Source organism: Anticarsia gemmatalis, chromosome 7 (genome assembly GCF_050436995.1).
Source record: "Anticarsia gemmatalis isolate Benzon Research Colony breed Stoneville strain chromosome 7, ilAntGemm2 primary, whole genome shotgun sequence".
In the NCBI taxonomy this organism is placed as follows: Eukaryota; Metazoa; Arthropoda; class Insecta; order Lepidoptera; family Erebidae; genus Anticarsia; species Anticarsia gemmatalis.
In genome coordinates this window covers 13,195,187-13,220,515 of record NC_134751.1, presented here as the reverse complement: position 1 = coordinate 13,220,515, position 25,329 = coordinate 13,195,187, and the positions used below count along the sequence as shown (strand labels likewise).

Sequence of the window (25,329 nt, the reverse complement as noted above, 5' to 3'; positions counted from 1 at the left end):
TAAAAGAGCATAATGCGGAGACATTTTTTTTAACAAAAATGAACCATTTTATTAGCCTTCTACATTCTTGGGCCTTAATACTTTTCTTCGTAATGGTATGCTTGTATATTCTGAAGTTATACTAAAGCATATTATTCTGTGCAGGATGGACAGCACTAGTCTACGCTTGTAGCGGGGCTGGTGGTGGAGTAGGAGCAACCGGTGCCGTCGAGTGTGCTCGACGACTACTGGCAGCTGGAGCCAGGGTCGATGGTGCACCGGCGAGAGGAGATGATGTCTGCACCTTGACTCCTTTGCAGGTAAGTCATTATGACAATTATGTATATTAATGCAAACGCGAATGTGCAGCGAGAATATGAAAGTTAATTAAGAATTAAAGTGACCTTTGTGGAGTGGTAATTTCTTTCGTTTAAATAGTTTTAGTAAGCAAAGTTTCGAAGTTATTCTTAGTTGCGGTTTGAATAATCAAACAACTTTATAGACGGTATTGCAATCTACGATACTTTTTTATATTATCTCAGTCTTTATAATGTTCTTTCATTTCCAGGTGGCTTGTGGAGTTGGCAATCTGGAGCTGGTGCAGCTGCTATTGTCGAATGGTGCTGATCCTTTCCTTTCTACACAACTCAACGATGCGCTCTGTTATTCTGCTGCCGCGCAATATGGATGTTACAGGTATTTGTCTCACCTCTATCTAAGTATTTCAAAGACTAGAACTGAAACTGACAGTTTAGTTATTAGACTTTCGTCTACTTAAAAGATTATACTCTACTGTGTGTTGTACCAAGCTAAGAGAGCCTTGGTGAAATTCCCGTCAAAATTGTATTTCGAACAAAAAAAGCATGCAAACAGAAAATTTATTTAAAAAGTAATATCGACGCTATGTTTTAACTAATTTTCGTTTATTCCGCGATGTACTAATCAATCAATCAATCTGATTTATTTCCTAGTGCTGTAGCAGTCTGCTGCACACACGGCCGGCGAGCCTGCCTCCGAGCCGCGGTGCGAGGCGGCGCGAGAGGCGGCGGCGCCGGGGCTGTGCTATCTCTAGAAGAAGTGCTTGCGGAAGGAGCTGCGGCGCCGCCCGCACGCGCTCCCACCTTCACCAAACAACAGCAGAGGGCGCTGCACGATGCCATGTATTGTGCCGCCGAGACTGACCACTTAGGTAACAAATGAAATAATTATGTAGATATCAAAGATCAGACATTCCTTTATTTTTTTAACAATTCGCATTCGTTTAATGCTGCATGTTAAGCTCCATTTGACCATCGACTTATCAACCCCAGGCAATTTTGTTTACCTATAGGTAATGTGATGTTGATGTTGCCAGCCCGAACTATCTAAAGGCTAACAGCTAAGATAACAGTCACATCTGTTATTGATTTTTTGAGAATGCCATAGAATCTTAAAATCTTAAATACTGAAAAATAATAATGGCTTTGAAAGTAACAGTAATAAATAGTACAGCTTTGCCTTATTTTTTCTAGACATAACACTAGAACTACACGCGCTAGGCGTACCTTGGTCATTACACGCGTGGACTCTGTCCCTCGCCGCCGCCGCAGACGCAGCCCTTGACAACGTCATCGACCAGCTCTTGCAAGACTTTTTACAGGTAACGCCATACATGAGCTATTTTACCCTCCTATGATACGATGAAAACGGCCGAATACTTATGACGTAGATGTTTTTTTTTAACATGTTTTTTGTTTCTAGGTGTGCCCATCGGACGACAGTCACTACAGTAAACAGTTTATTTACGAGTGCCTCCCCCTGCTGTTCAATATCTTACGATACAGCAAGGTAAAGTATCCTAGCTATAAACATATTACACACTAGCTGACCCGCGCAACTTCGCTTGCGTCACATAAGAGAGAATGGGTCATAATTTTCCCTGTTTTTGTAACATTTTTCACTGGCACTCTGCTCCTATTGGTAGTAGCGTGATGATATATAGCCTATAACCTTGCTCGATAAATGGACTATCTAACACTGAAAGAATTTTTCAAATCGGACCAGTAGTTCCTGAGATTAGCGCGTTCAAACAAACAAACAAACAAACAAACAAACAATCAAACAAACAAACAAACTCTTCAGCTTTATAATATTAGTATAGATAATATCTAAAATTTATTGTGAAACCTCATCGCTAATAGAAATAAAAATATCTTGTCAGAAAAAGTCAGGAAGAAAGCTTTTACAAAGAGCATTTAGTGACTCTTTAGGATAAATTTACACTGGCAACACCAACTATTAGTGTTGCCCTACCAAAATATTATAACAAGTTCTTAGCTTCTTGCTCTTCCCTATGTTACTCTTCTGTTTCCATAACTAAACGATCCCCGTATGTTCAGAAGGAGGGCACAGTACTGTTGCTAGCCGACATATTGTGCGCGTGTTATGGACGTGAGCCCGTGCCCGGAGTAGCGCAGCCGCCGCCGCCGCAAGCGCCCCCACCGGCCAGAGTCGACCCTTCTTATGTCAATAATCCTTCGCTTGCTGATGTCACGTTTAGGTAAGTCTATAAGGACGTCTAATGAGATCATAAACCCTCCAACTAGATAACTGGAATCATACATTTTATTCGGGACATATCAAGAAAATGCACTATACCTCGAATTGCTTGACGTTTCGGCTCAGGTTACTATGAACCTGGACACACACTGCGAAATTTTTGTGTCTAAAAAGTCCTGGGTAGATAATTTGGACTCCAAAAAGTACTTCGGTAGGATGGCTAACTAAAGACTACGACTGTTTCAATACCCACAAAAGTTGTTGACAGTTCATGTACAGTAAATGATGTAGGTACCTAAATTGCCAATAAATCATATATTTATTATTTCTCTTTTCAGGGTTGAAGGTCGATTATTTTACGGACACAAAATAGTGCTGGTATCAGAATCCGCTCGTCTACGAGCGATGCTAGCGCCACCTAGGTCTTCCAGTGAAGCACTACCGCCGGCGAACGCCACGCCACCGCTTGTCCAAATCAATGATATACGATATCATATATTTGAGGTACGTATTTAATATAATTAAGCAAAAATATGTATTCAATGGAACCCATGGGTTCGTGTGATGAATGTGTACGAGTTCAATGGCGATGGCCATCTTTTGAAAAATCATAGAACTAAACGAGTATTTTTTATTGTTTGTGTCCCTTTTGATATATAATTATAAAACAAAATAAAATAAGCCGACCCGATTAAAGGCATAGCTTACTCTTTTCAGATATTCAACAAGGCTATGATAAGTGTTGCCATCACACATGCGTATAAATTCCTTAATTAGGTACAACCGATTTCATAAGAAATTAATCTATTAGTAATAATAAACTGAACCATTTTTATTACAGCAAGTGATGAAATATCTATACTCTGGTGGTTGTACCGGTTTAGACATTCCCGAGACGGATGTTCTGGAAGTGCTGGCTGCTGCATCATTCTTCCAGCTGTTGCCGCTGCAGAGGCATTGCGAGGCGAGGGCGGCGAAGTCCGTCGACTTACACAATCTTGTCTCAGTTTATATTCATGCTAAGGTTCGTTAAAACAGTAAAAAATACCTTCTTTATTGTTATTATCTACTTTATAACATTAAAATGCCACTGCTTTTCAGATAATATACCTGCAGCAAACTTTACTTTTTATAGAACTTTTGCTTTATTTGTTCTTTTAATCGCAAATCTCAAATGAGATCAAAATTCTTCGAAAACTGATACAACAAACTTGTTTCTTTTTAGGTTTACGGTGCTACTCAACTTTTGGAATACTGCCAAGGATTTCTACTTCAAAATATGGTAGCTCTTCTCACGTACGACGACTCGGTAAAGCGTTTGCTCTTCGGAAAACGACTGCCTGGTCATAATGTTTTAGGTGCTCTCTTAGTTACTCTACAAAAAAGGATCGAAGCAAGAAAAAGTCAAGCGAAAAATAGATAACACAGTTACAAATAAATATTATTTACTTTTTGCAATATTTATCAATAAGAATTACTTGTAATTTAACCCGACAAACGTTGTTAAATCTCTAAACTATATTATTCTACTCTGTATAATAATGTCGTTACATTATTGGCTAATAAAATAAAATATTTTCCCCAAATATTTTTATAAGGCTTTAATTTAGAAATGCTGAAAATACCTTTATGTAACGAATATAATATTATTTTATCTAATGTAAGTACTAAATTAACTTTATGTAGATAAGTATAAATAACAAGTACAACTGAGGTATAAATGTTTTTTAATAAAATGTATTTTATCTTCATTTTGTAATTTCTTCAGTAATTCTCATTTATAATTTGTGACTGGAAAGTATTATAACTTTGTAATGATAAAAGTGTAATGTAATTATTGTTGAAATAAAGCTTTGTGTTGTACAATGTTTCATTCCTTTTGATTTTATACCCTTACGAACATTAAAGTACCTATCCAACTGTGCTGCCAGCGGCCGATTTAGAAAAATATTTAGGTAAGCTTAATAGTTTAAGACGGTTTGTTTTGCTCCTAGAACCGAAAGGTACCTAATTTTCTAATCATATATATCAACGTGTACAAATAAATAAAACAGGATGTTATATGCGCCGGTGATAGGCTTACCTGATTCCTAATAATTATCTATCTATATACAGCTATTTTTTATCAATAAATATAAACAGTACACGATGAGAACTTTAAAACAAGCATATCAGGTTTCTTTGGTCTTTTGAAGTACACATGACTAAGTAGGTAGCTTTATTTCTGATATAGTTATTTTTAAATGGTTGCTAACTATAGTTATTTTAGTTTTACTGTTTTGTTTAGCCTTACTTTATTTAATCTTGTTTTAATCTAATTAATTTTGTAATATTTGATAATATTTGTCTTCCCATTATGTGAGGAAAATCTTCTTCTTCAAAATAAGATCACCTGTTTATTCAACACGCGTCAAGTACCAACTAATTATTACATGGCAACATTTATTTTGTACGTCAAAAACTTGTCTATGATGTACGCGTGGCTGGATGACAGATCATCGTACGAGTGTCAAATCCAAAGTGACAGATTGTTTATGGTATCACGAACGGTGTGATGTGAGTGTGATTCGCACTGCGAATTTGCGAATTTAATCTCGTGAAAATAGTTTTATAGTGGAATTTTATCGTGTAGTGTAATGTCGTGACAGTGAAATAAAAATGCAGTTCTACAAGGAGAGAATACTGAACGCTGCACAGTTAAAAAGACTAAGTGAACATAAATATTCTTGTACGAGTGCTAGTATATTGGATGCATGGCTTCAACCTTGGTGGTGCTGGCTTGTGTCTAAGACGCCGTTATGGCTCGCGCCGAATCTCATCACAATATTAGGTTTAATAGTAAATATAGTGACAACACTTATTCTAGTTTGGTGAGTACATGAAGGTTATATGAGTGGTGTTAGAGAAGTGTGTCACAGATCTCGATGAACCGTAACGGCTTTCGTTTTCTCTGCTAAAGTGACTTTCTAACGGCGTGTAGCTGAAGTCCTACGTGTAGTTTATGTAATCATTCATTAATAAGTTCATATTTAATTGAGTATTTATTCGTTGCTGTCTGTTTACATGTATAATCGCGAAATGAAACCGTTGTGCTATTGGTCCGTGCGTTGTCGCGCCACTGCCTCGATAAGATACAAGGCATTCCGTTATAAACTGTCTGTCAGTCTGTTATCAGAGAAAACATGCTATAAACTATCATTAATTGCTGAGATTGATATGTTCTGATTTTGATAGATCCAAGTTCAAAGCCAGGTTATTCATCATACTACTGTTAGAAAATATTAATAACCAGCTGTGTCAAGTAGTTTAGTTTACATTTACTCTGATTATTCCACTATTACAAGCCATAGTGTAAGGTTAGATTGCCACTAGCCTTCCTTTCCAATGTAGCTCTCATGTACTAAAATATTTCTCAATTCAGACTAATAATTCCATTGATTCATACATTCAAACCATAACAAAAAGAAGCTTTAAGAAGAATTAGTTTATTAGGTGTATTAGTGAATTACTCACACTTTCACCTCTACAGGAGCCCTATTGTAGTTTAAATTAATTGCTTAGTGAAATATGTTAGTATTTGAGGTAGGGTCTGCTTCGTCAGCTACCGTTGCAATAACTTCCTATATTAGATAAGATATTAAAGATAAAGTACTCCAATTATTGCAATATCATGCTTGTCATACAATATTTAACTACAAAGTCAAGTGCATGATCATAAGTACTGATAAAAAGTTCCAATTAGATATGTATTAGATTCTAAAATAAAATACATATATATACATATTCAGTTTGCTCACTGGTTGGTAAATGATCTGTGGATTAAACTACCCTTGGAGCATTCATTCAATAGATGGGTGACTGCATAGTGGTAATTTAACTGAGCATCGGTTTTTGTTAACCAGGCCGTTGGCCCTTCCGGCAGCTGGAACAATTTGAGAGATAAATGACCACTACCTGTACAATAAAAGAAAAACCCTGTGATACCTCAAGGTGCAAACATTGGTGTATAAAATACACCCACGTTTTGCCATTAACAATGTTAGTCCCATATAATAAGGGAGTGAGTCTAATACCATTCTAATTAAACTGTAGGTATAAATACCTATGTGAGTAGGTACTGACCATTTAAAAGGTCATCTATAAACAGAAATAAAATGCTGTGAAACCCTTTTATGAATAAGCTAGCATTTGTCCATGTCCATGCTTGGATGTATTTCTTTTTTAAAAAAATGGCTAGAATTTTTTTTTTTAATGGAAATTCCAATTGGACTAGTAGATAAATAAATAAGCCTAGCAGATAAGAGTTATTTTTCCTCTTGTTATAAGTCAGTAGCATGTATGTATACATAAAGAACCTAAGTACTTTTTTTTTCTAACAAATACTGAAAAATCTACACCAAAAAATAATATAATAACTGAAAAAACAAACTGTTGAGTGCACACATATTTTTATGTGGAACATGTGGGAATATGAACACCCTTGGCAATAGTAATGACAATTCAAAGTATTGATTATTTTTACCATTCATAAAAACAGAAGAAAATCAACTAATATACTTACCTAGTTTATTTTATACCATGCTACTTAATACCTACTTGCAAAACATCAAAAAGAAAGCTTACCTGAGAGTTCTCTAAACAAATAACTAACAATTTCTGAGGTAAATTAAGTGGTAGTTTATCTATTCAATACCATTCTTTTTATATTATTATGATTTTTGACTGCCTCCGTGGCGCAGTGGTTTAGTTCGCCACGCCGATACCACTGCATCGGGAGGTCGTGGGCTCGATCCCCACACGGAGCAATTATTTGTGCGATCTACAAATAATTGTTTCAGGTCTGGTTGTGCTTTGTGTCCGTTGTTTGCATGTTTGTAAAAGTTCCCACAACACAAGAGCAATTCCTAGTGCAGGAGTTGTAAAATAAAAAAAGAAAACCATATAAAAAATACTGTCTGGATACTTTACTAAATTAAAGTGGTAGACTCAATTCCCTATACCCAGTAGATACTATCATACAGTAATATGTTCAATTTTCTTAGCTTTTAACTACACAGTCTAGTCAATATTGATTTTTTATTTCAAACTATCACAATGTGCAAAAGGAATGTAAAACCATAGATTTCACTGAATTAAAAACCTGTTTCATAGTTATGTTAATTAGGCTTCACCTGTTTTAAAAAACCATTAGAGAAATTCATCAGTAAATGTATTTGAATAATTTATGGATAGGTTTTTATTTGTAGAGTAATTTAGAGTGATGTGAATGTTTGCAAAAACATATATTTAGGCAGTATAAGTAGGTAAAGGGTTTAAGACTTTTATAATTTAATTTATTGTGGTAACTATACTTCATTTATGTGCTCTCACTGCTGTACTGACGAAAAAATAGCAAAATTGTTTTTTTAAAGTCATACCCATCTAGGTAAGAAATTTAAATGGGCATAGGAACATTAGGAATCTAGGTAGAGCTTTGTAAATAAAAAAACAATGTCATTAAATTACACAAGCACAGGACTGTATAAAGTGGAGTGCTTAGGGGAACCTATACTCAACAATGTCTGGAAAAAGGCTGATTAGATAGATAGTTATTGAATTATAATCCATGCATAAAATTAGATACAAATGACATGATTTCATTTTCTATGGCATAAAATAAATATTGAAATATAGCTCTATTCTTTCCTTTGGACATGTTAATTAACATAATTATTACCTTCTGAGGAGTTTTATAAATATAGAACTCATTTACAATAGATAAATTATTTTATGCCTAGCTAATTAATTAATAACACTTCAATGATTGTCTGTTATCATACAGGTGGACTATTGTATTGTTTTTATACAGTCTTATAGGCACTATTCTAACCTCTTATAAATTATCAGTCACTTGTAAGAATTATTTATTAATCAAACCCTTCTGATTTTATCTTTACTTACTCAAGATTTTTGCATTTTTTCATACCCATATTCTCTATACATACATACATAAAAGCTCGCCTTCTTTTTATGCAGATAGGAAGAGACCAGAAAACCCCACTTGGTATGATCCTTTAAAACGTCATTTGCTTCATTCACAACCATACATCTTGTCATACAGAGTATTCTAGTTCTTCATTATTCTAGCTCTTCATTTACAACCATACATCTTGTCACACAAGACAGCCGGTTTCGACTTCTGCGTATATCACAATACAGTTGAAATTACAGTACAATTCGCATTAGTATAATCTAGGTAATTGATTGAAAGGAGACTAGTGACCACTTCTTCCAAGCACTAGTAAAGCCGCCATATTTAAAACTAGCAGTACAAAATGCTAATGACAATTTTACTTACAGGTATAGCCCAGACGCGCGGCAAGACCCGCCGCGATGGTCGTGCGCATTATGCGCCCTTGGCGTGTTCATCTACCAGAGCCTGGACGCGATAGACGGCAAGCAGGCTCGGCGGACGGGCAGCCAGTCGCCGCTCGGAGAACTCTTCGACCACGGCTGTGACAGCATATCAACTGTGTTCATTGCGTTGGGCGCGTGTATTGCTGTCAAGTTGGGGGAGTACCCTACGTGGATGTTCTTCCAGGTAACTGGTTTATTTTCGTATTTGTATATAAGGTCCTATTAGGTTACATACTGTAATTGTCATATCAGCCTTAAAAGACGTTAATTAGCTAGTGAACTAAAGCCTCTCTCAAAGAATTTCACAATTCTGGGCCACCCTAATATAGGTCCTCAACTACTATTTCAAGGTACGCCGGAATAGTAGGTCTGTTTAATGATTTTCTAAAGGTCTCCATCATGGATTGGTATGATCTTTGGATAGAGATTCTAAGCTCTGGTCATTCTTAATACAAGTACGTTTAACTATAAGCTCTTAGATAAATTTTATATAATAAATCGTATCTTCATTGGACAAGTAGGTACACGATGATATCATAACTTATACACCTCTTACTGAAGGTGCGAAACGCAAAAATTGGTCAGCCAGGGTCATTGACCTGGACAAAAAAATGAATCAACACGCGTACTATTATGAACCTACTGTCTGGCTACTTAAAGTAGGGTACTCAACTAGCTGTTACCGTAACTGTTGCGAGGAACTGTTACCAAAAATGTTTGTACCTAATAGAATGTTGAGAACCGGCAGTGCAATTTAGATTTTGCCCTGATTCATAGTCTGCTGATGGCTAATTAGCTGGCTTTTATAATAGTCCATAGTGAAAAGTTACATGTAGGGTTGCGTTTTTTCAGTGCAACGTATTTTTTAATGACGAATGAAGCGGTTGTCAACTGTGTGTCAAGTTTTTGGGATCGCCACCCTTGTCCCCTGCTGCCATCTCGATAAAAAGGGGTAAAGTTAAGGCCTAAGAAATTTCACAGGGTGGATAGTTGGTGGATAGTCTGGGGATGGGAACTTCTAGTCCATATTTACAATATTTAGTCAGTTCACTACTACTAACTTAGTAGTGAATTGATGCTTACTGCAAAGTGCAAACATTCTTTATATGAGCATACATTCATATATGATCTAGAATATCCGATTAAAACGAATTAGGTAACATCCTAGTCGCCGGCCTTCAATTGCACGTTAGAAATATGATTTCACTGCCCCACTGAGCGCACGGTAGGTCAGACATATATAGAAAATAGGTTATAAAATGTTAGTCAATCGATTAAAAGGTTTCTTTATTCACCAGGTGACTTTATTTTAGAAATAATGATAGCGAATTTGATTGATTCTTATTACATTGTCAAATGCTACGTTTTCACAACTTTCAGGGCTTAACCGCTAGACTGTTTTTTGTAATATTTAGCATAGAGATAGGTAGTTAAAGATTCTGAATCAAGTATAGTCAACCCCCTTGTATCTAAATAGGGGATAAAAAAGGTACTCGAGCGGAACCGCGCGGTTCACCTAGTTGTTTATAGGTCAAGAAAATATTTTAATAGATACTTTTGCTGCTTTAAATGGTATGACTGTCTGAAATAGGGGATAAAATGTACGCCAGTGGAACTGCGCGGTTCACCTAGTTTTATAGGTCAAAAATATTCCTAAAACAGTACCTAGGTATCTCCTGAAGATAAAAATGTCTTTTAAATAATTCCGTTGCTACCTACTCAAGTTTTAACCTTAAATGTATTTTTCTCTCCATATTAACAGCTCCATACAAATACAATTATCACGCTATTTACGGAAGCCAGTTTCACAGTGACAATATAATACACGGGTCGTTGATTCAATTACGATACGAATACGAAATACATTGTTTGTTTCGATAAAACATTACGTAAGAAAGCTTTTGCGTGACGCGCAATGGAAATGTATTTACACGATTTGACGTAAAACGTGTTGGATAAATTTGGATTTACTGGAATATGGATATTTTTTGAACTTGTGACAATCAAATAGGATTGTCGTGTTTGTGCGATTTCAGGCTGAATTTTCTGAATACGGAAGTCGTTGCTATGCTGAAAGACTGAAATAATGATAATTTATTTAAGAGCGAGAAATATTAATGATATGGGCTATTTTAAATACGAAGTAGTGGTACTTCCTTTCTAATTAAATCGTAAGTAATTATACTTAAGCAAATACGGTACTATGAGTCGGCTCCTCACGGTACCTATTTGCTTAAGTAAGACCCAGTTACTTTCATAAATAATTACTTTGAAATAAAAACTGTTCTCTGCACATATCTAGTACATATTGAATGATCTTTAGATATTTTGTTTAGGAAAATTTAACATCTTGAAGCAAACAGCGCTTCGTAATTACACTGTAGGTCGGTCCTATTTACTTAGTTTATATCAAAATAAGGGCCCTATTTTATTATAGCACCATGGTGGTGCCATCATATTCAATAATATTTATACCAAGATAGTTGGTTTGATACCTTTCATAAAACAGTACAATTTTTTTGGTTTCTTAGTAAAAATGGGGCCCTAAATTGTAACCGATATATTATTTTTCTTGGATCATTTATTCCTTTAACTGCCAGTGTCAATAACTGCCTACCTTAACATGTAAATCACAAATCAAAGTAAGCAGAATTGATACTAATAAAATTACCTTATCATCTTAACGCGTTATCGCAAGTACTTATTAGTCACGCAGTCATAATAATAGCGCGTCATTATACGGAAATAATAACAAATTATTATGACCATCACATATCATATACTGTTACATAATATTATTATTATCTCGGAAATAAAAAGTCTATTAATATAACAACCGATACTATACACTGAAGATGTAACTAATAAAACCAAGTACCTAATTACTTTTTTTGAAAGCATCCTAGTGCTTATGCTTTAACTGAAAGCCGAACTCTAAAATTCAGATTTTCTAAAATGACAAGGGCATGAAAAATGCCATTTCGTCGTTTAAGTTCTATAACCACGTAAGTAATTTTTAGCAACTTTTCAGGAGAGGCAATTTCGCCTTTCAATTCTCTAGTCAAATGACATCAAATTGTCCAAACTGACAAAAAATTACACGAGGTGATAGAACTTAAACGTTGATTTTTCATTTCTGTACATAGATTTCTGAAGTTCATGCAAAATGGATGAAATCGTGGATTAGCTTCATTAATATCTAGTTTATTAATTAGTTGTATGGATTATGATAAGATAACGTACCTAATGTTTATTTACCACCTCAACCTTGCATGGTTATATAGTAGAAACATGATGTTTTGAGCAAATCTATATGTAATTTCTATCAATCGTTTATCTATAGTGGAAATGCAATTCATTCATTGGTTAGTAGTCAACCTAGTGTCGAAGATATTCACTCCGCCCGAGGGCATGTAACATGGCTTCACGATTACAACCGGGATTTACATTTTACGTGTCCTTCGAACCACGGAGACGCTCAGTTCAAATACCACTATGCGGTCACCCATCCATGGAAAAGCCGCGCCCAGATGGCTTATAAAAGCAATGTAATGTAGGTACGTATTTCGTAGAGAAGTATAATCATTGACGCACTTTGTCTTATCGAGAGCATCAAAACCAGCACAGAATTCCAATTAAGGGCAATCAATTTAATTTGGCGTTTAGTCATCAATTCGCTAGTGCCTTAACGAGCCTAAACGTAGTGTTTCGCAGTCATTCACGGATACGTAAACTAGGACTAAATTGTATTCAACATAGGTATCATGATCATGGAGTAGAGAGTTTTGCATGAGGGCCTTTCAAATCTACCGAGTTGCTCCTCGCTCCATTATAGAAGAATATGACTTGAGACTGAGATCTCAGTATCAACTGTCTTACGATTTGGGATATTCCAAAAAAACTGTTTCTGTTTTATTTAAAAATCTAGTTTTTTACCAACTATTTTATCCTCTTCGTGTTAAAGGATTACTAATTTGGCAAGAATTGTGTCATCTCAAAAGCATTTTGTGGTATAGTGGTCATCCCTTTTGGTAACGGCACAAAGGTTCCAACTAACATGTCTTTGGTTGGTCTAAAGGATTGAGGGTCAAGTTAAAGGTCACTTTGGAACTACAAAATTGTCCTCTAACCACATATATGAAGAACATAGTTCATATGTATTTGAAGGTCAGGCTCAAAGCCAAGGCGAATACTATTATCAATAAAAAAGTTAGTTAAGTCCCATTATCTCTTGTCTCCCAAGGGAAAAAGACAGACTTGTAGAAAAAAACTATCAATTAAATTGACATGAGTCCAGTTTTACTTCGAGGTACCACTACTTTATAGCTTATCGAATGGAAATTTGACAGCTGTTTTATACGTTTGCTGTTATCTGACACTTATTAATGCGTTAGAAACTCGCCCTTGAACTTGGTTTAGCAAAAATCCCGTAATACACTATACAGGAGTTTCAAAATTTACTAAAAATTTGCGAAGTCACGTCCGTCCATATTCTTTAAAATCATATTTTCTAACAAATCTAAAATTACAAAAATACCACACGCGAATATTATTTTCTTACTCAACAAAAACACATGGTAACAAAATGTACTTACTACGGTGTATCATAAAATTATGACATTGAGTACTCATATCAGATGACATACATTTTTCACGCGTTTGATAAAGAAATGCGCAGTCTTGTGACTCAAGGTCATTGCTAAAATATTTTCTACTACGTTTACATTTTACTTGTATTGAAATGAACATTTCTGTAATGAATTATTCATGATTTTATTCATTGCTAATAAGGTTGAAGTGGTTGTTTGTGCGGTGTACTGATTTTCTACTAAGGGTCTGCGCAAACGGGCCACCGACCACAGCCACTGGTGGCCAGCGACACCCACTTAACACGTATTTTCATATATTTTGTATAGACACACCGCACACGTGTAGCCGGTGGCGGCCACTCGCTACAGGATACAAAATATATGGAAAAACGTGTTAAGTGGGTGTCGCTGGCCACCAGTGGCTGTGGTCGGTGGCCCGTTTACGCCGATCCTATAGTGTACTCTAGTGGTTGATAGACACTAGCATGCTTAAAGCTACTCATGATGGACTGTGCTGCCTGCATTTATGACTTAAGTTAAACTAGATTTTTTTATTATGTCGTTGCAATTCGAAAATTATTTTTGTAAATCTGCTTTGAGTGTCATTCAGGGCAGATCCCTCATGAACAAGTAACTTCCTGATAACTTAAATCTATCTTGCATTATCCCTCAAAATATTACCAATCAAGAATAATGGTCACAGAGTAAACTGATAATAATTCAGCGTATGGCTTATAACATAAAATTCTCTTACAGATTTTCAGGAATTTACGACTAAATTTTAAATTGTCTGTGTCGTATACTAGTGGTACTAAGCTCACACACTGTGTATGCTGTGATAACAATACCGATATTGAGGTTCGTATAGTTAAAGTCGCGAGTTCGCTCACCGCAAACCTCCAATATTTGTGTGACCTAGAAGTTGATTGGTACGTTGACTTTTACCAAATCACCTGACAACTAACAGTTATTGATTCGCGAATAGAAATACTATTCACGTTATAAAAGCCGAATTTTGATAGAATTCTTATATACTAACATTTTTAAGCGGTAATTGCGATGCCCTTATCTTTTGCGAGGTAGATGCTTTCAATATGCATTACGTTTTGCTAAAATAACTAATTACTAAAGAAGCCTTTAGTTTTCCAGAATTGTAAGAGTTTGAAAAATAATAATAATTATTGCCAAAGCCTGGAGAATTATTAGATTATAGATTTCATTAAATTTCATTCCATATTCTCTATACTCCAACACTTTGATTTAGTAGCTAGAAAGATCAGCTTAGTAACTAGGTAGACTACCGTAAATCTCTTTAATGACGCGTATTGACTAACTAAACTGGTACAGGTTAGATTAGGTTATATCTAGCCATCACACAAATTCAAAATGCCCGGCATCCCAAGAGTCAGCAGACACGTAGGCACCACAAAACAATGCCATTCTCACTCATGATCCATAACGCGAGTGCACTAGTATCGGGATTACGTCGCCCGCAACAGCTCGTTATCTCAGCATGTTCCCGCTTGGGGTGCTGCCAAACCCCTCACACCGCCTCACTACACTCGCTACTGGACCCGAGCCAATCAATGTGAATCACTATTTAAAGTTTTACCTAAATTTGGCGGACTGTATCTAACAGATAGCCGCTTGATTGGCTCTCTGATACGTTTGGTAGGAGGTAAATATTTACCTTCGTTTCGTCACAATTTGGCTGTGGGTTGCAGTCAATATTTTTGTTTAAAGATTGCGTTTAGATTTTATGGCGTAAATACTCTGTTGAATATGGTTTAAGGAAGTGTAAAATAAGAATTTCTTAAGTATATAGCTCGTTATTAGCCCTCCAAGGAGATTTTCCCTTTCACTCCAAGACACTTTTGTCACAACGACGTTGTAATTTTCAGCGGAAAAGTTTCCGGTTTGTTCTTAAGCATAATTAAGCTGTAAAAAGAATAAAATACTATGATAACGATGTAAATATCCTCACTACAGTACAGACTTTCAGTAGTAACATACACTAGATAAAAATAGTTGTATACAAATGACAAAATTATACCAAAAACTAACTGGAACTGACGACGTGCTTTGAGTAGTCTCGATAAAATACTGGAAAACCCAATGAGTAACAAATAAATGACAATAGTAAAATATGAATTGTCACGGTACCTAACAAGGTGTGATCTAAAACGTCAGTTGGACGTGATAGATCTAAGATGGAGACTCACCGTAGTCGGCTTTTTATACGAAGAAAAGTCGGCGCAGACGAAAACAACGAACAAACACAAAAATGCCCCGTCTGGACCTTACTCCTAGGATCCAAATTGTTGATTTTGTAACAGAATTTCACTTCATTATAGCATTATTGATGGTTGGCAAAATTCTTAATCTTCTAAATTCTGTTACCTATTTAAAGTATAATTTTGGTCAGAAAAATTTCATAAACCAAGCGATTGGAAGATTAACGTTCTTTAGACGGATTGCCATGGGCTTATTCAAGCTTGTGTAAAGTAATTATGCAATCATAATTAATTACTCGTTGTCAATAAGATACAATTTGCATTTACACACGAACGGTTCTAATGACTGATCAGTGATCATCTATAATAGTTCGTGTAAATGTTTAGTTTGGTCGTACCATTAGGTATAATCACCAAATGATTATTTTTCAACATTTCTAACTGATTTTTGTGTTTCTTTACAGTGCTTTAGCGCAATGACACTATTCTACTGCGCACATTGGCAGGCCTACGTCACAGGGACACTCAAAATGGGTCGGATAGACGTCACGGAGGCCCAATACTCTATCATGGGTATACACCTCGTGTCTGCTATCCTAGGACCTAGCTTCTGGGCCACTCAGGTAATGTGCTCTAATAGATTCTGCACCAAGTACCTACAAGGCAAAGAAAATAACGACCTAGCAACAATATTTACTAACAAATTGTATTTTAAAATAGTACCTTTTGGATATGGACTTTGTATTTAAAGATGCTAATGTTTACTTTTTATATCACTCCATCATTTTTCGCTGATAAAAAATGTTGACAAAAAACTGCCAAGTCGTTACCTTCTGAAGCCTATTGAAACTCACAGTATTATAGTTATCTTAGTAAAGTGACGTCCATTTTGTTTTTATATAAAAGTAACTATTTTAATACAAGTCTGGTTTTTTATACGCCATAATGATTTAGTAGTACAAATATTTATGTCTGTGTGCGCACATACAAGAAATACAACGCAAAGTCTTCGTGAAATTTAGATTTTTCTTTTATGTGTTTCACTGAGAGTAAAATACCAGTCAGGCACCAGATTTTGAAGGGAAAAGAAGCAGTGATGAATGATATATGATGATGTTTAAAAACCCACATGAGCGCTACTCACGAGTCGATATATAGTCATGTATATCAGGTGTAATGTGACCCACCTGAGCCGATTCTCACCACAGCCTTTGTGCAGTCCGAACATGCACTTATCTATGCCAAGTTCTGTACGATAGAATTTATATAATAAAGTCAATATTAATATTTTCAATTGTATTGATACTTATGTAGTCTGGAAACTTAGCAAAGAGCCTTGTAAAACACAATTTATCTACATTATAATTAATAATTTTGTGGCTTTCAAAAATATACTTTGAATGTGACAGAGTTGAGGACGTACACCATATATTGGTGGAATGTGTGCGGAACGAGGTCTTCAGAAGACATGTTGTGGCTTCTGAAAACATAGAACACCTTAACGTTGGCTGGTGTAATAGTATTTTAGCTTTTCCCCTCTCCAAGGGGGCCAAATTACTTTGTAAATTGACCCAAATTGGGGTCAAAAATAGGGCAATTTAATTGTTATTTTTTTGTTGTTAATGTTTTTGTTACTTTTGTTGGAACTATGGGGGTTACATGTTCAAATTTGAACCATCTCCCTTTAAATAAAGATTTAATAAAAAAAAAATATATATATATATATATGTTACTGTAAAAGCCCGAACTGTGGCAAATCCTAAGATTTTCCGGTAAAACCTAAGATTTACCAACTCTCAATGGTAAAAGTCCGAACAAGCCGGAGTTTAAAAACTATGTTACGGTATATAAAAAAATCCTCCTTCATAACTATGTTTATAACTATTTCACGGTATAATTATATACTGTGACATAGTTATAAAGAAGGAGTTTTGGGCACAGCGACATGGGTAGGTTAGGTTAGAAGGCTAGGTTACCTTAGCCTTCGTGGTTATTTTTTTTTAACCACCCAGAAGGAGGAGCCCCGCGAAGCGGGGCTCCGGCGACATCTCGACATCATCAAGTGAATATAGGTAGAAGTTAGAAATAAAAGTATTGTTCGGACTTTTACCATCGCGAGTTGGTAAATCTTAGGTTATACCGGAAAATCTTAGGATTTACCACCGTTCGGGCTTTTACAGTAACATATATACTTTATCAAACAGGCTGTTGTTCTGAATTCTGTATTTTATATACCTTTGCCAGCGGTGAACTTTGCATAATAGGCTCTCTACTAAGTTGTCGGACTTTAGTAAAAGTTTCAAAATGTAAAACTGTTTGAACGTCGTGCAAAGTTTTTCAACTGCATCCAAACTTTCTCCTCAATAAAATAATAGTGAATGTACTTTGTCATTGAGGTTTATTTTTATTGTTTCAAACACTTTCTAACGTGCAGAACGTAACTAAATTGTTAGTTAGATGGTGCAATTTTTTAAGTAAAAGCACAAATCGCATTAGGTGGGTGGTGGGTTCGAGCTCCGATACTCGCTGGCGTTGGTCGCAGTAGCTGGCGTGTTTATAACTGGAGGCGCCTTGTCTGCCGCCATCGTCACCGGCGGAGTGGGCAAGAACGGCTCCACAGTCGCTGTGAGACATTTTTACAGTCCCCTAAACACTCGCTTAGTGTGGGAGAATATTTAACTTGGCCGGGTGCACTACCATGCAACCGTATTTGGTCTTGAGTAATGGTAACAGTAGTTTGTTCTGTATATTTAGAAACGTTCAGTATATAATTAACTTGCCCGAATAAGATTTTTTTGTTTATATTTATTCTTTAATAAGGATGATGACTACTCTTTTGTCCGCCTGGTAGATTGTAGATAAATTATCATACATGTATTTTTTCACTTTGTTCAAAACAAATAATTTTGGCGGTACATTGAAAATGCGCATAACGTCACGTTATAGTAGAAAATGAACTAAAACGTGACGTCATTAGCCTCCACTCCGTAACTTGAATTCTTAACTAAGCCTCTTAATATTGTTCTCAGAAGAAAAAAATGTATATGATATTATTTTACGATCTACCAGCCGGACAAAATATAGTCGTTATCCCTTTTATACGAATAGCACCACAATTTCTAGTAACTGAATATTTTCTTTACTTTCTCGGCACCGGGTTTGGTGTTTCTTTCTTTGAGTCTTGTTTCTGAGTAGTGTTGTCCCTCTCCCACACGGGCGACGTTGATTGGACTAATGAATTGGGTACTCGATTGTAACGTTTTGCGAAACCATTGTCGATTGACGTTTGTATGTAATATATCGCGATAGTTTCGCCTTCAGATTGGCAATTAGTTACGTATGGTACTTACACGGTATAAATATTTCTTAGTTACCACGCACTATGAAAAGTAGTTGTATGCGAAATGAATTAGTTCGGTGCAAATATTGAATGATATTCTGATCATTTGCACAGTATATTAATTTGTTTTTAAGCGTTGCTGCTGTATATTTACGCGGTAGTATATTTTTATTTGTCATTATGTTTCTATCCAATTAGGATAAAAAAACGAGTAATTTCCATTGAGTAATCTTCGCCTTAACGATTACAAAACGGGTTATATTTTTGAAGTATATTTTAGACAACTTGGCGTATATTTTCGTGTGCGATTTTTCAGTTTCGTCTCAATATTTATTATATTTATGTGTATTCGTGTAAGTACCTCGTGAGCTAAGCTTGAATCTTTGTACTGATTATTTTGGTTCCATCGCTTATTATCATGTGGGTTTTTTTAATAGCATGTACTGATTTATTAATGTTACCCCTACTGATTGTGTTCCGAACTGACACTTGAAATAACACTGTTTGTAAAATATTCAATAGTTTAGCACCAAGTGCACTCTTACTAAACGCACTTAGAATACTATAGAAATAAAAAAAAATATCCAAAAAATATATTGACACAAAAACATGTACCGGGGACAAGCTTATATCAACGCGTAATCGAGACAAATAAAAATATGAAACTACTTTGAATACCTTTTACTTAAAATAAGAACGTCAAAATGTAAGAGAGACTTGATTTTTAATCTACTTTTTTTGTTTTTAAATTCTCAGTTTTCAGCGCGGAACACTTTCATAAAAAAAGTATAATTTAAGAATGTTGTTATCCGTGTAGGTTGTATACTTGTATCTTGTGTTTAATTGTTATTTACTACTGTGGCTGGTGCGTCCCTTTTATTTAGTTCCATGTGGGTCTTCACTCATTGCTGAATATATGAAGACCGGCTGTGTTGGTATTTTGTGAGAATTAACTATGTAGGGATAAATAAATGAAAGATTAAGGTGTCGGAATTTTCAAAGTTTATTTCAAACAAGAATTAACTAATGGCAAAGAGATTTTTTCCTGAAATCTCTTCGTATGTAGTAGTAACTATTCGTCGTGCGGAATCAAGTTTAGAAATTTAATACGCAGAGTTTTTGACGAACATACAATGCTTGTTTCGTATGAATACTGGGTGAGTGTTTATTCGAATCGAGCAATGTATTAGGCTCTGAGATACTATTATTGTTCGCAGCATAATCAAATAGGAAATATGAAAGTTTAGAACAATGAACATATGAAAAAAATACGTGATGAATGGTTAAAAACCGTCTTAAAAATATGATGTTTTTCCTTACGATTTTTAGCACTGACGTCTTTACAAACGGCTTATATTTTTGTTTATTTTATATACAAGTATATGATGTCCAATGCAGATGCCAGTCGTGGGCCTGCCCTGGTGGGTGATAGTCCTGCTCGGCTGCAACACTGCCTTTGTACTATTTTGCATCGACTTTTTCCCAACGTTCCGCAATAGGGGATGCGGCAAAAACGGATCTACCGTCGCTGTAAGGTTACATTTTATTGTACGGGTTGGTGGATGTGGCTATTCAGTCAAATTGTGAAGGACTCGAGCACACCGCCTTTGATGTTGTTTTTTATCCCATTCGATGTGAATTGTCCGTTTTGATAGTCCAAGCTTCATTCAAAGATACACAGAGTCGATTTATACTAGGGAAGCTGTGAACAAACGATCTTAATTGAGACGAAAGATTTCATAAACCTGTCGACATAAAAAGCACTGATACTGGTAGTAATCTGAATAATATGCTCGCGAATGTTACAGCCTATTATTCTAAATCGAAACGGCGAAGTTTGAGGCTTGGACTTTGTACAATAATTTTGAATTTTTAACAAAAATATTTACATTCCACCTTGTAAAACAATAAACGTAGACCTTTTGACTAAAAAAAATCTCCCTTAAGTTAGTTTTTTTACTTCGTTTTGAGTATGATATATGTTTCATAATATATTTATCTGTTTTTTTATTAAGATGTCCTGAAAATATATAGTTTTAATGACTGAATCGTCACATATTAAACGTTTTAACCGAATGCATGGGACGTCATGTAAATAACGCACTACAAGCGAACCATAGTCGAACTAAATGTTATTACTCATAATACGGTTTACAAGTGGTGTCCAAACTAATATCGGTTTACTCTTTTTAATAACGGTGGTAGGACAAGGATAGATATGTTTTTAGAACTGTCAAATTATTGAGTACTTTTTCTAATATATACATTTTTGTGCGAATGACACTAGGATTACTAATTACATTGACACCGAGTGTCGTGAGCTAGATCCTCATATATGGATAAAAAAAAATGTTACGTGATACTGGTTTCGAGTCTACAAACAATCTTATACAAGTATTTTCATAACATAATCTTAACAATTGTTAAACGCAATGTTTTTTTAAACTAGAATTTTTATTAGATAAAGTCAGCTCAAAAGTCACCCTTATTTTGACAAACAAATTATTGATATTTTCCGAATTATTTGAAAACAAAGCGCTTCACATATTTGATTTATTGATTTATGTACTTGACAGTTCTAAAATATTTTTATAAAAAAAAATCGAATTCATAATTAATAATCGACTCCGGGCGTACTAATTTAAGTAAAATAGTTTTATGGTGGTTTAGCTTTACACCGGTTGTGGTTTTATAACTGGTTTTAGCACAGCTTTATATCTCATTCGGGTTAAATTAACATAACAAACACGCGAATTAGTTAACGGTACAAAATAATTATTTTATTATCATCTATAACCGACGGTTAAGTTTTTTTTTGTGCCTCCGTGGCGATCATTGTGCCGGGAGGTCATGGGTTCGATTCCCACGAGGAACTAATATTTGCGCGGTCTACAGACAGTTGTTTCTGGTCTGATTTTATACTCAATGCTTGTGTTCTAGCGACACAGGAGCAATTTTATTCTTAGTGCGAAAGTTAACTTCTTAAGAAAAAATAATATTACAACAATAGTACCTATATCCAAGTCACCAAAAGTACCATTTTTAAATACAGTTAATACTATATCCACTCGTTCGAGCCGATTTTCTTTTTAAATTATTTTTCAAACTTATAATACGGGAAGCTTTATATTCTCTGAATGTACTTAGTAAAGCGATTCTTATTAAAACATCTATGAATACACTAGCTACTTTTATCCGGGAAATAATCTTACGATCATAGGAAGTGATTCAAGGCGCTTGAAGTCGAGAACATTCCCTTTATAGGTATAGTTTCCGTAGAAGTCATTTCCGCGTTAATAGAAATTGCGAATCGATTGACAATTACTGGTTCTACGCTTAGCCATTTCATGATATTTATTTATAATGTTTATAAAGAAATTCTCATTCAGTCACACTCATCATCAGGTTGTCTCGTTTTCACCCAATAGTTTAGTATAGCGAGTGAGTGAGAGGCAACGACAGCGACTCGTTTTTGACAGCTGGTAACTTTGGCCCAGAAGGAAAGGTTAGTAGATGCTTAACTAAAGTCTCTTAATTTACTAATCGTAGGTAGTATTGTTTGTAAAAAATACATCATTTGTGAAAATTTCAGTTGTCTAACCATAACGGTTCATGAGATAAACTCAGACAGACAAACAGCTAAGTCTCAGTAATAGGGGTACTGTCTTTACCCTTTGGGTATGGAACCCTAAAGACAAGACAATTTGTATTTCACTTTTGGGTTCGAATTCCAGTGGGCTAAACCTGCAAATCCGAATTTTCTATTGGGTGAAAATGAAGTGATATCTCCTAGTGATGTGTGTGATTGTTTAGAATTCAGCTCTAATCCTGGCGCTTCCGCCTACATTACATCGTCTCATTTACTTAAAATATACGTCGAAAATATGTTATTAACCCTATGTACGTCTATGTAATTTTATTGCCGACATCTACATACTCTACATCTTCGAAAGACAGACATTTTAGTTCCAAAATACCTGATTGTAACCCACCGACCTAAACCAGTTGGTTGACAACGCGTTGCAGACTAGCCGCAATTGCGTCGCAGTCGATAAGTTGCGTCACAGTTGAGTACTGGTTTCGGTTATTTCATAAACACATACCTACCTTATTCTTTAGAATCTTTTATTCTGGATATGGTCCTTTCATGGGAGCACTATCACCTATACAAATGAGTGAAGACAGCACATACAGTAAACACTGAAACCTCCGCTTCCTCCCGACAGTTTTAGTTCCAAGTTCATTGATATTAATGGCATGTATGTGTTTTTTTTTCTGTTATGGCCGCCGTCGCGCGTCGTCCGTTTGTCCGGCGCCACTCCGCGGGACCTAACCGCATGACGATCATCCTGTGATCATCACTCGCCATCATCGCATATCACGGTCTAACACTACAGTTACCGACTATAAACGTCAGTTTGAATCTGATATCCAACTACGTGGTTGTATTGCTGACCATGTACCTTGTGGCCGGTTACGTAACCGTCATTATGAAAGGCGGAGTGGGAAAAAACGGCTCCACAGTTGCAGTAAGAGTTTTTCAATTAGCATTGTGCCGTATGAATAACACTTAACAAGATAAGCGCTGCACAGAGTGTACTAACGTCCACCGCGCCCCGCGCTCACGCCACCTGGCGGCCGGCCGAACGATGCTCGATGACTGACTACATTTGTGCTGTCCTACCCTGTAGTGTTGTGCTGTGTCTATCACGCATGTTCGCATTTCACTCATAATGCATCACGACGCTTATATTGCAACACTAAACTTTAACCAACTGTCATATCTAAACGACCAATCATAATACTCTATTCAAATTCTCTAACGGTTGTTTCTGTTTTGAAATATAAGCGCCGTTATGATCAGCTTGGATTTTAGCATGGTTTTTGTTGCTTGGTATAATAGCATGTTAGTTGTAAGTAGTATAGTCTGCCTACCCCCCTACTTCAGTAAGCACGATATAGTTGATTGTGCTTTGCTTGTTGTAATCACTACAAGTGTTGACTTGCTTGTATGCAAGGATGGATTCAGAAAACATTAGTTACGACAGACTAACGAGTTCTTAAAGAAGATGAAGGTGCATACTTTTACTGGATCAACTTAGATTTTCAACAAAGTAAGGCTAACGAGGTATGACTCAAAATTAAAAACAGCAGATATGTTCTTCTATAAGACCAAAATACATAACTGTGGCAGAAATTGCTGGCTCACTTTTATCTAGTTTTATATACCAGAATGAGAAATATCTGCAAATATACTGTCAGCATTTCGCGAAAAGTCAGATTTACTTACCTCGAGGTTATTTCCTATTCATACTGAAGACAGACAGCATCAAATCAGAAAGCAAAATATCAAAAATAATTTTCTGGATTCATCCTCGCAGTACCTCTCTCCAAAGACCAAGGTACACCGTGAACTTTCCCCAGGGCACGAGCATCCTGTCCCCGGTGATTCCGTTCTCGCTGGTCGTGGTACCGGCGTTCATCATCTTCCAGAAGAGCGAGTCTAACGTGTACCAACATCACCCGTCGTTGTACATCATGGCGTTCGGTATGGTCGCTGCTAAAGTCACCAATAGACTTGTGGTAAGTTGTTTATTTATTTTATGATTATTTTTTTAAAAAGAAATATTTTGTGCCAATTTTTAATAGAGAGTATGGTAGGTAAACTACCTCTGTAGGTTATTGAGGTAACCTACAGAGATAAAATGTTGTTCTTTACCAAGATACAAAAGAGATGAGTAGTAAGATGTACGTCATACATCACCTTCACAAGAACGGACTAAGAGACTTCTTTTTTTGAATTTGGACGAGAGACAAATCAATACCCGATAGGCAGATGCAATAGAAACAATTAAAAAAAAAACAATATTATTCCCACTTACTTATCCGTATGATAGCTCTTAAAAAAGTTCTTAATAAGCTGCTCCGGTAACACTTCGATGAGCCTGCTGCATCCGCGTGGTTTTCAGTTTTTCAGCATGGGTCTTGAAACTCGAAGATAATAGGACTTGTATTGAAAATCCTAAATCCTTCATTTAAAATATTACACTTATTATAGAGATTTTATGGGGATATTACAGGTGGCTCATATGACAAAGAGCGAGATGGACTACTACGACTGGTCGCTACTGGGCCCAGCGATGCTGTTCCTCAACCAATACTTCAATAACGCGTTGCCGGAGTACTATGTGCTGTGGCTTTGTACGGTAAGTAGAAGACAAACGGTGGGAGCCTTTACTGGCGCTATAAAGTA

At 35.9% G+C, this 25,329-nt stretch overlaps 2 protein-coding genes across 11 annotated transcripts in view; both read left to right on the top strand.

The window, feature by feature from the left end:
• Positions 1 to 4,385, top strand: part of LOC142974078 (ankyrin repeat and BTB/POZ domain-containing protein 2) — a 68,629-nt gene extending 64,244 nt beyond the window's left edge. For 3 of the 4 annotated variants that reach the window (XM_076116224.1, XM_076116223.1, XM_076116221.1), the window contains 9 exons: positions 145 to 299; positions 548 to 675; positions 951 to 1,168; positions 1,491 to 1,618; positions 1,720 to 1,806; positions 2,358 to 2,518; positions 2,856 to 3,021; positions 3,359 to 3,541; positions 3,743 to 4,385. In XM_076116224.1, coding sequence (XP_075972339.1) covers positions 145 to 299; positions 548 to 675; positions 951 to 1,168; positions 1,491 to 1,618; positions 1,720 to 1,806; positions 2,358 to 2,518; positions 2,856 to 3,021; positions 3,359 to 3,541; positions 3,743 to 3,940 — 1,424 coding nt within the window. In that variant the 3' untranslated portion in view covers positions 3,941 to 4,385. The remainder of the gene's footprint in view (positions 1 to 144; positions 300 to 547; positions 676 to 950; positions 1,169 to 1,490; positions 1,619 to 1,719; positions 1,807 to 2,357; positions 2,519 to 2,855; positions 3,022 to 3,358; positions 3,542 to 3,742) is intronic. The other variant, XM_076116222.1, reaches the window with a different exon arrangement.
• Positions 4,386 to 5,024: 639 nt separating this feature from the next.
• Positions 5,025 to 25,329, top strand: part of bbc (choline/ethanolaminephosphotransferase 1 bbc) — a 28,872-nt gene continuing 8,567 nt past the window's right edge. For 3 of the 7 annotated variants that reach the window (XR_012959543.1, XM_076116215.1, XM_076116217.1), the window contains exons 1-7: positions 5,025 to 5,387; positions 8,857 to 9,097; positions 16,201 to 16,359; positions 18,233 to 18,361; positions 23,474 to 23,605; positions 24,501 to 24,659; positions 25,157 to 25,282. Coding sequence is in view for 6 of the 7 variants with exons in the window: in XM_076116215.1 (XP_075972330.1) it covers positions 5,176 to 5,387; positions 8,857 to 9,097; positions 16,201 to 16,359; positions 18,233 to 18,361; positions 23,474 to 23,605; positions 24,501 to 24,659; positions 25,157 to 25,282 (1,158 nt within the window). In the remaining variant the exon portion in view is untranslated. Of the gene's footprint in view, positions 5,388 to 8,856; positions 9,098 to 16,200; positions 16,360 to 18,232; positions 18,362 to 20,474; positions 20,607 to 23,473; positions 23,606 to 24,500; positions 24,660 to 25,156; positions 25,283 to 25,329 lie in introns of all 7 variants that reach the window. The other 4 variants (XM_076116216.1, XM_076116218.1, XM_076116219.1 and 1 more) reach the window with 4 other exon arrangements.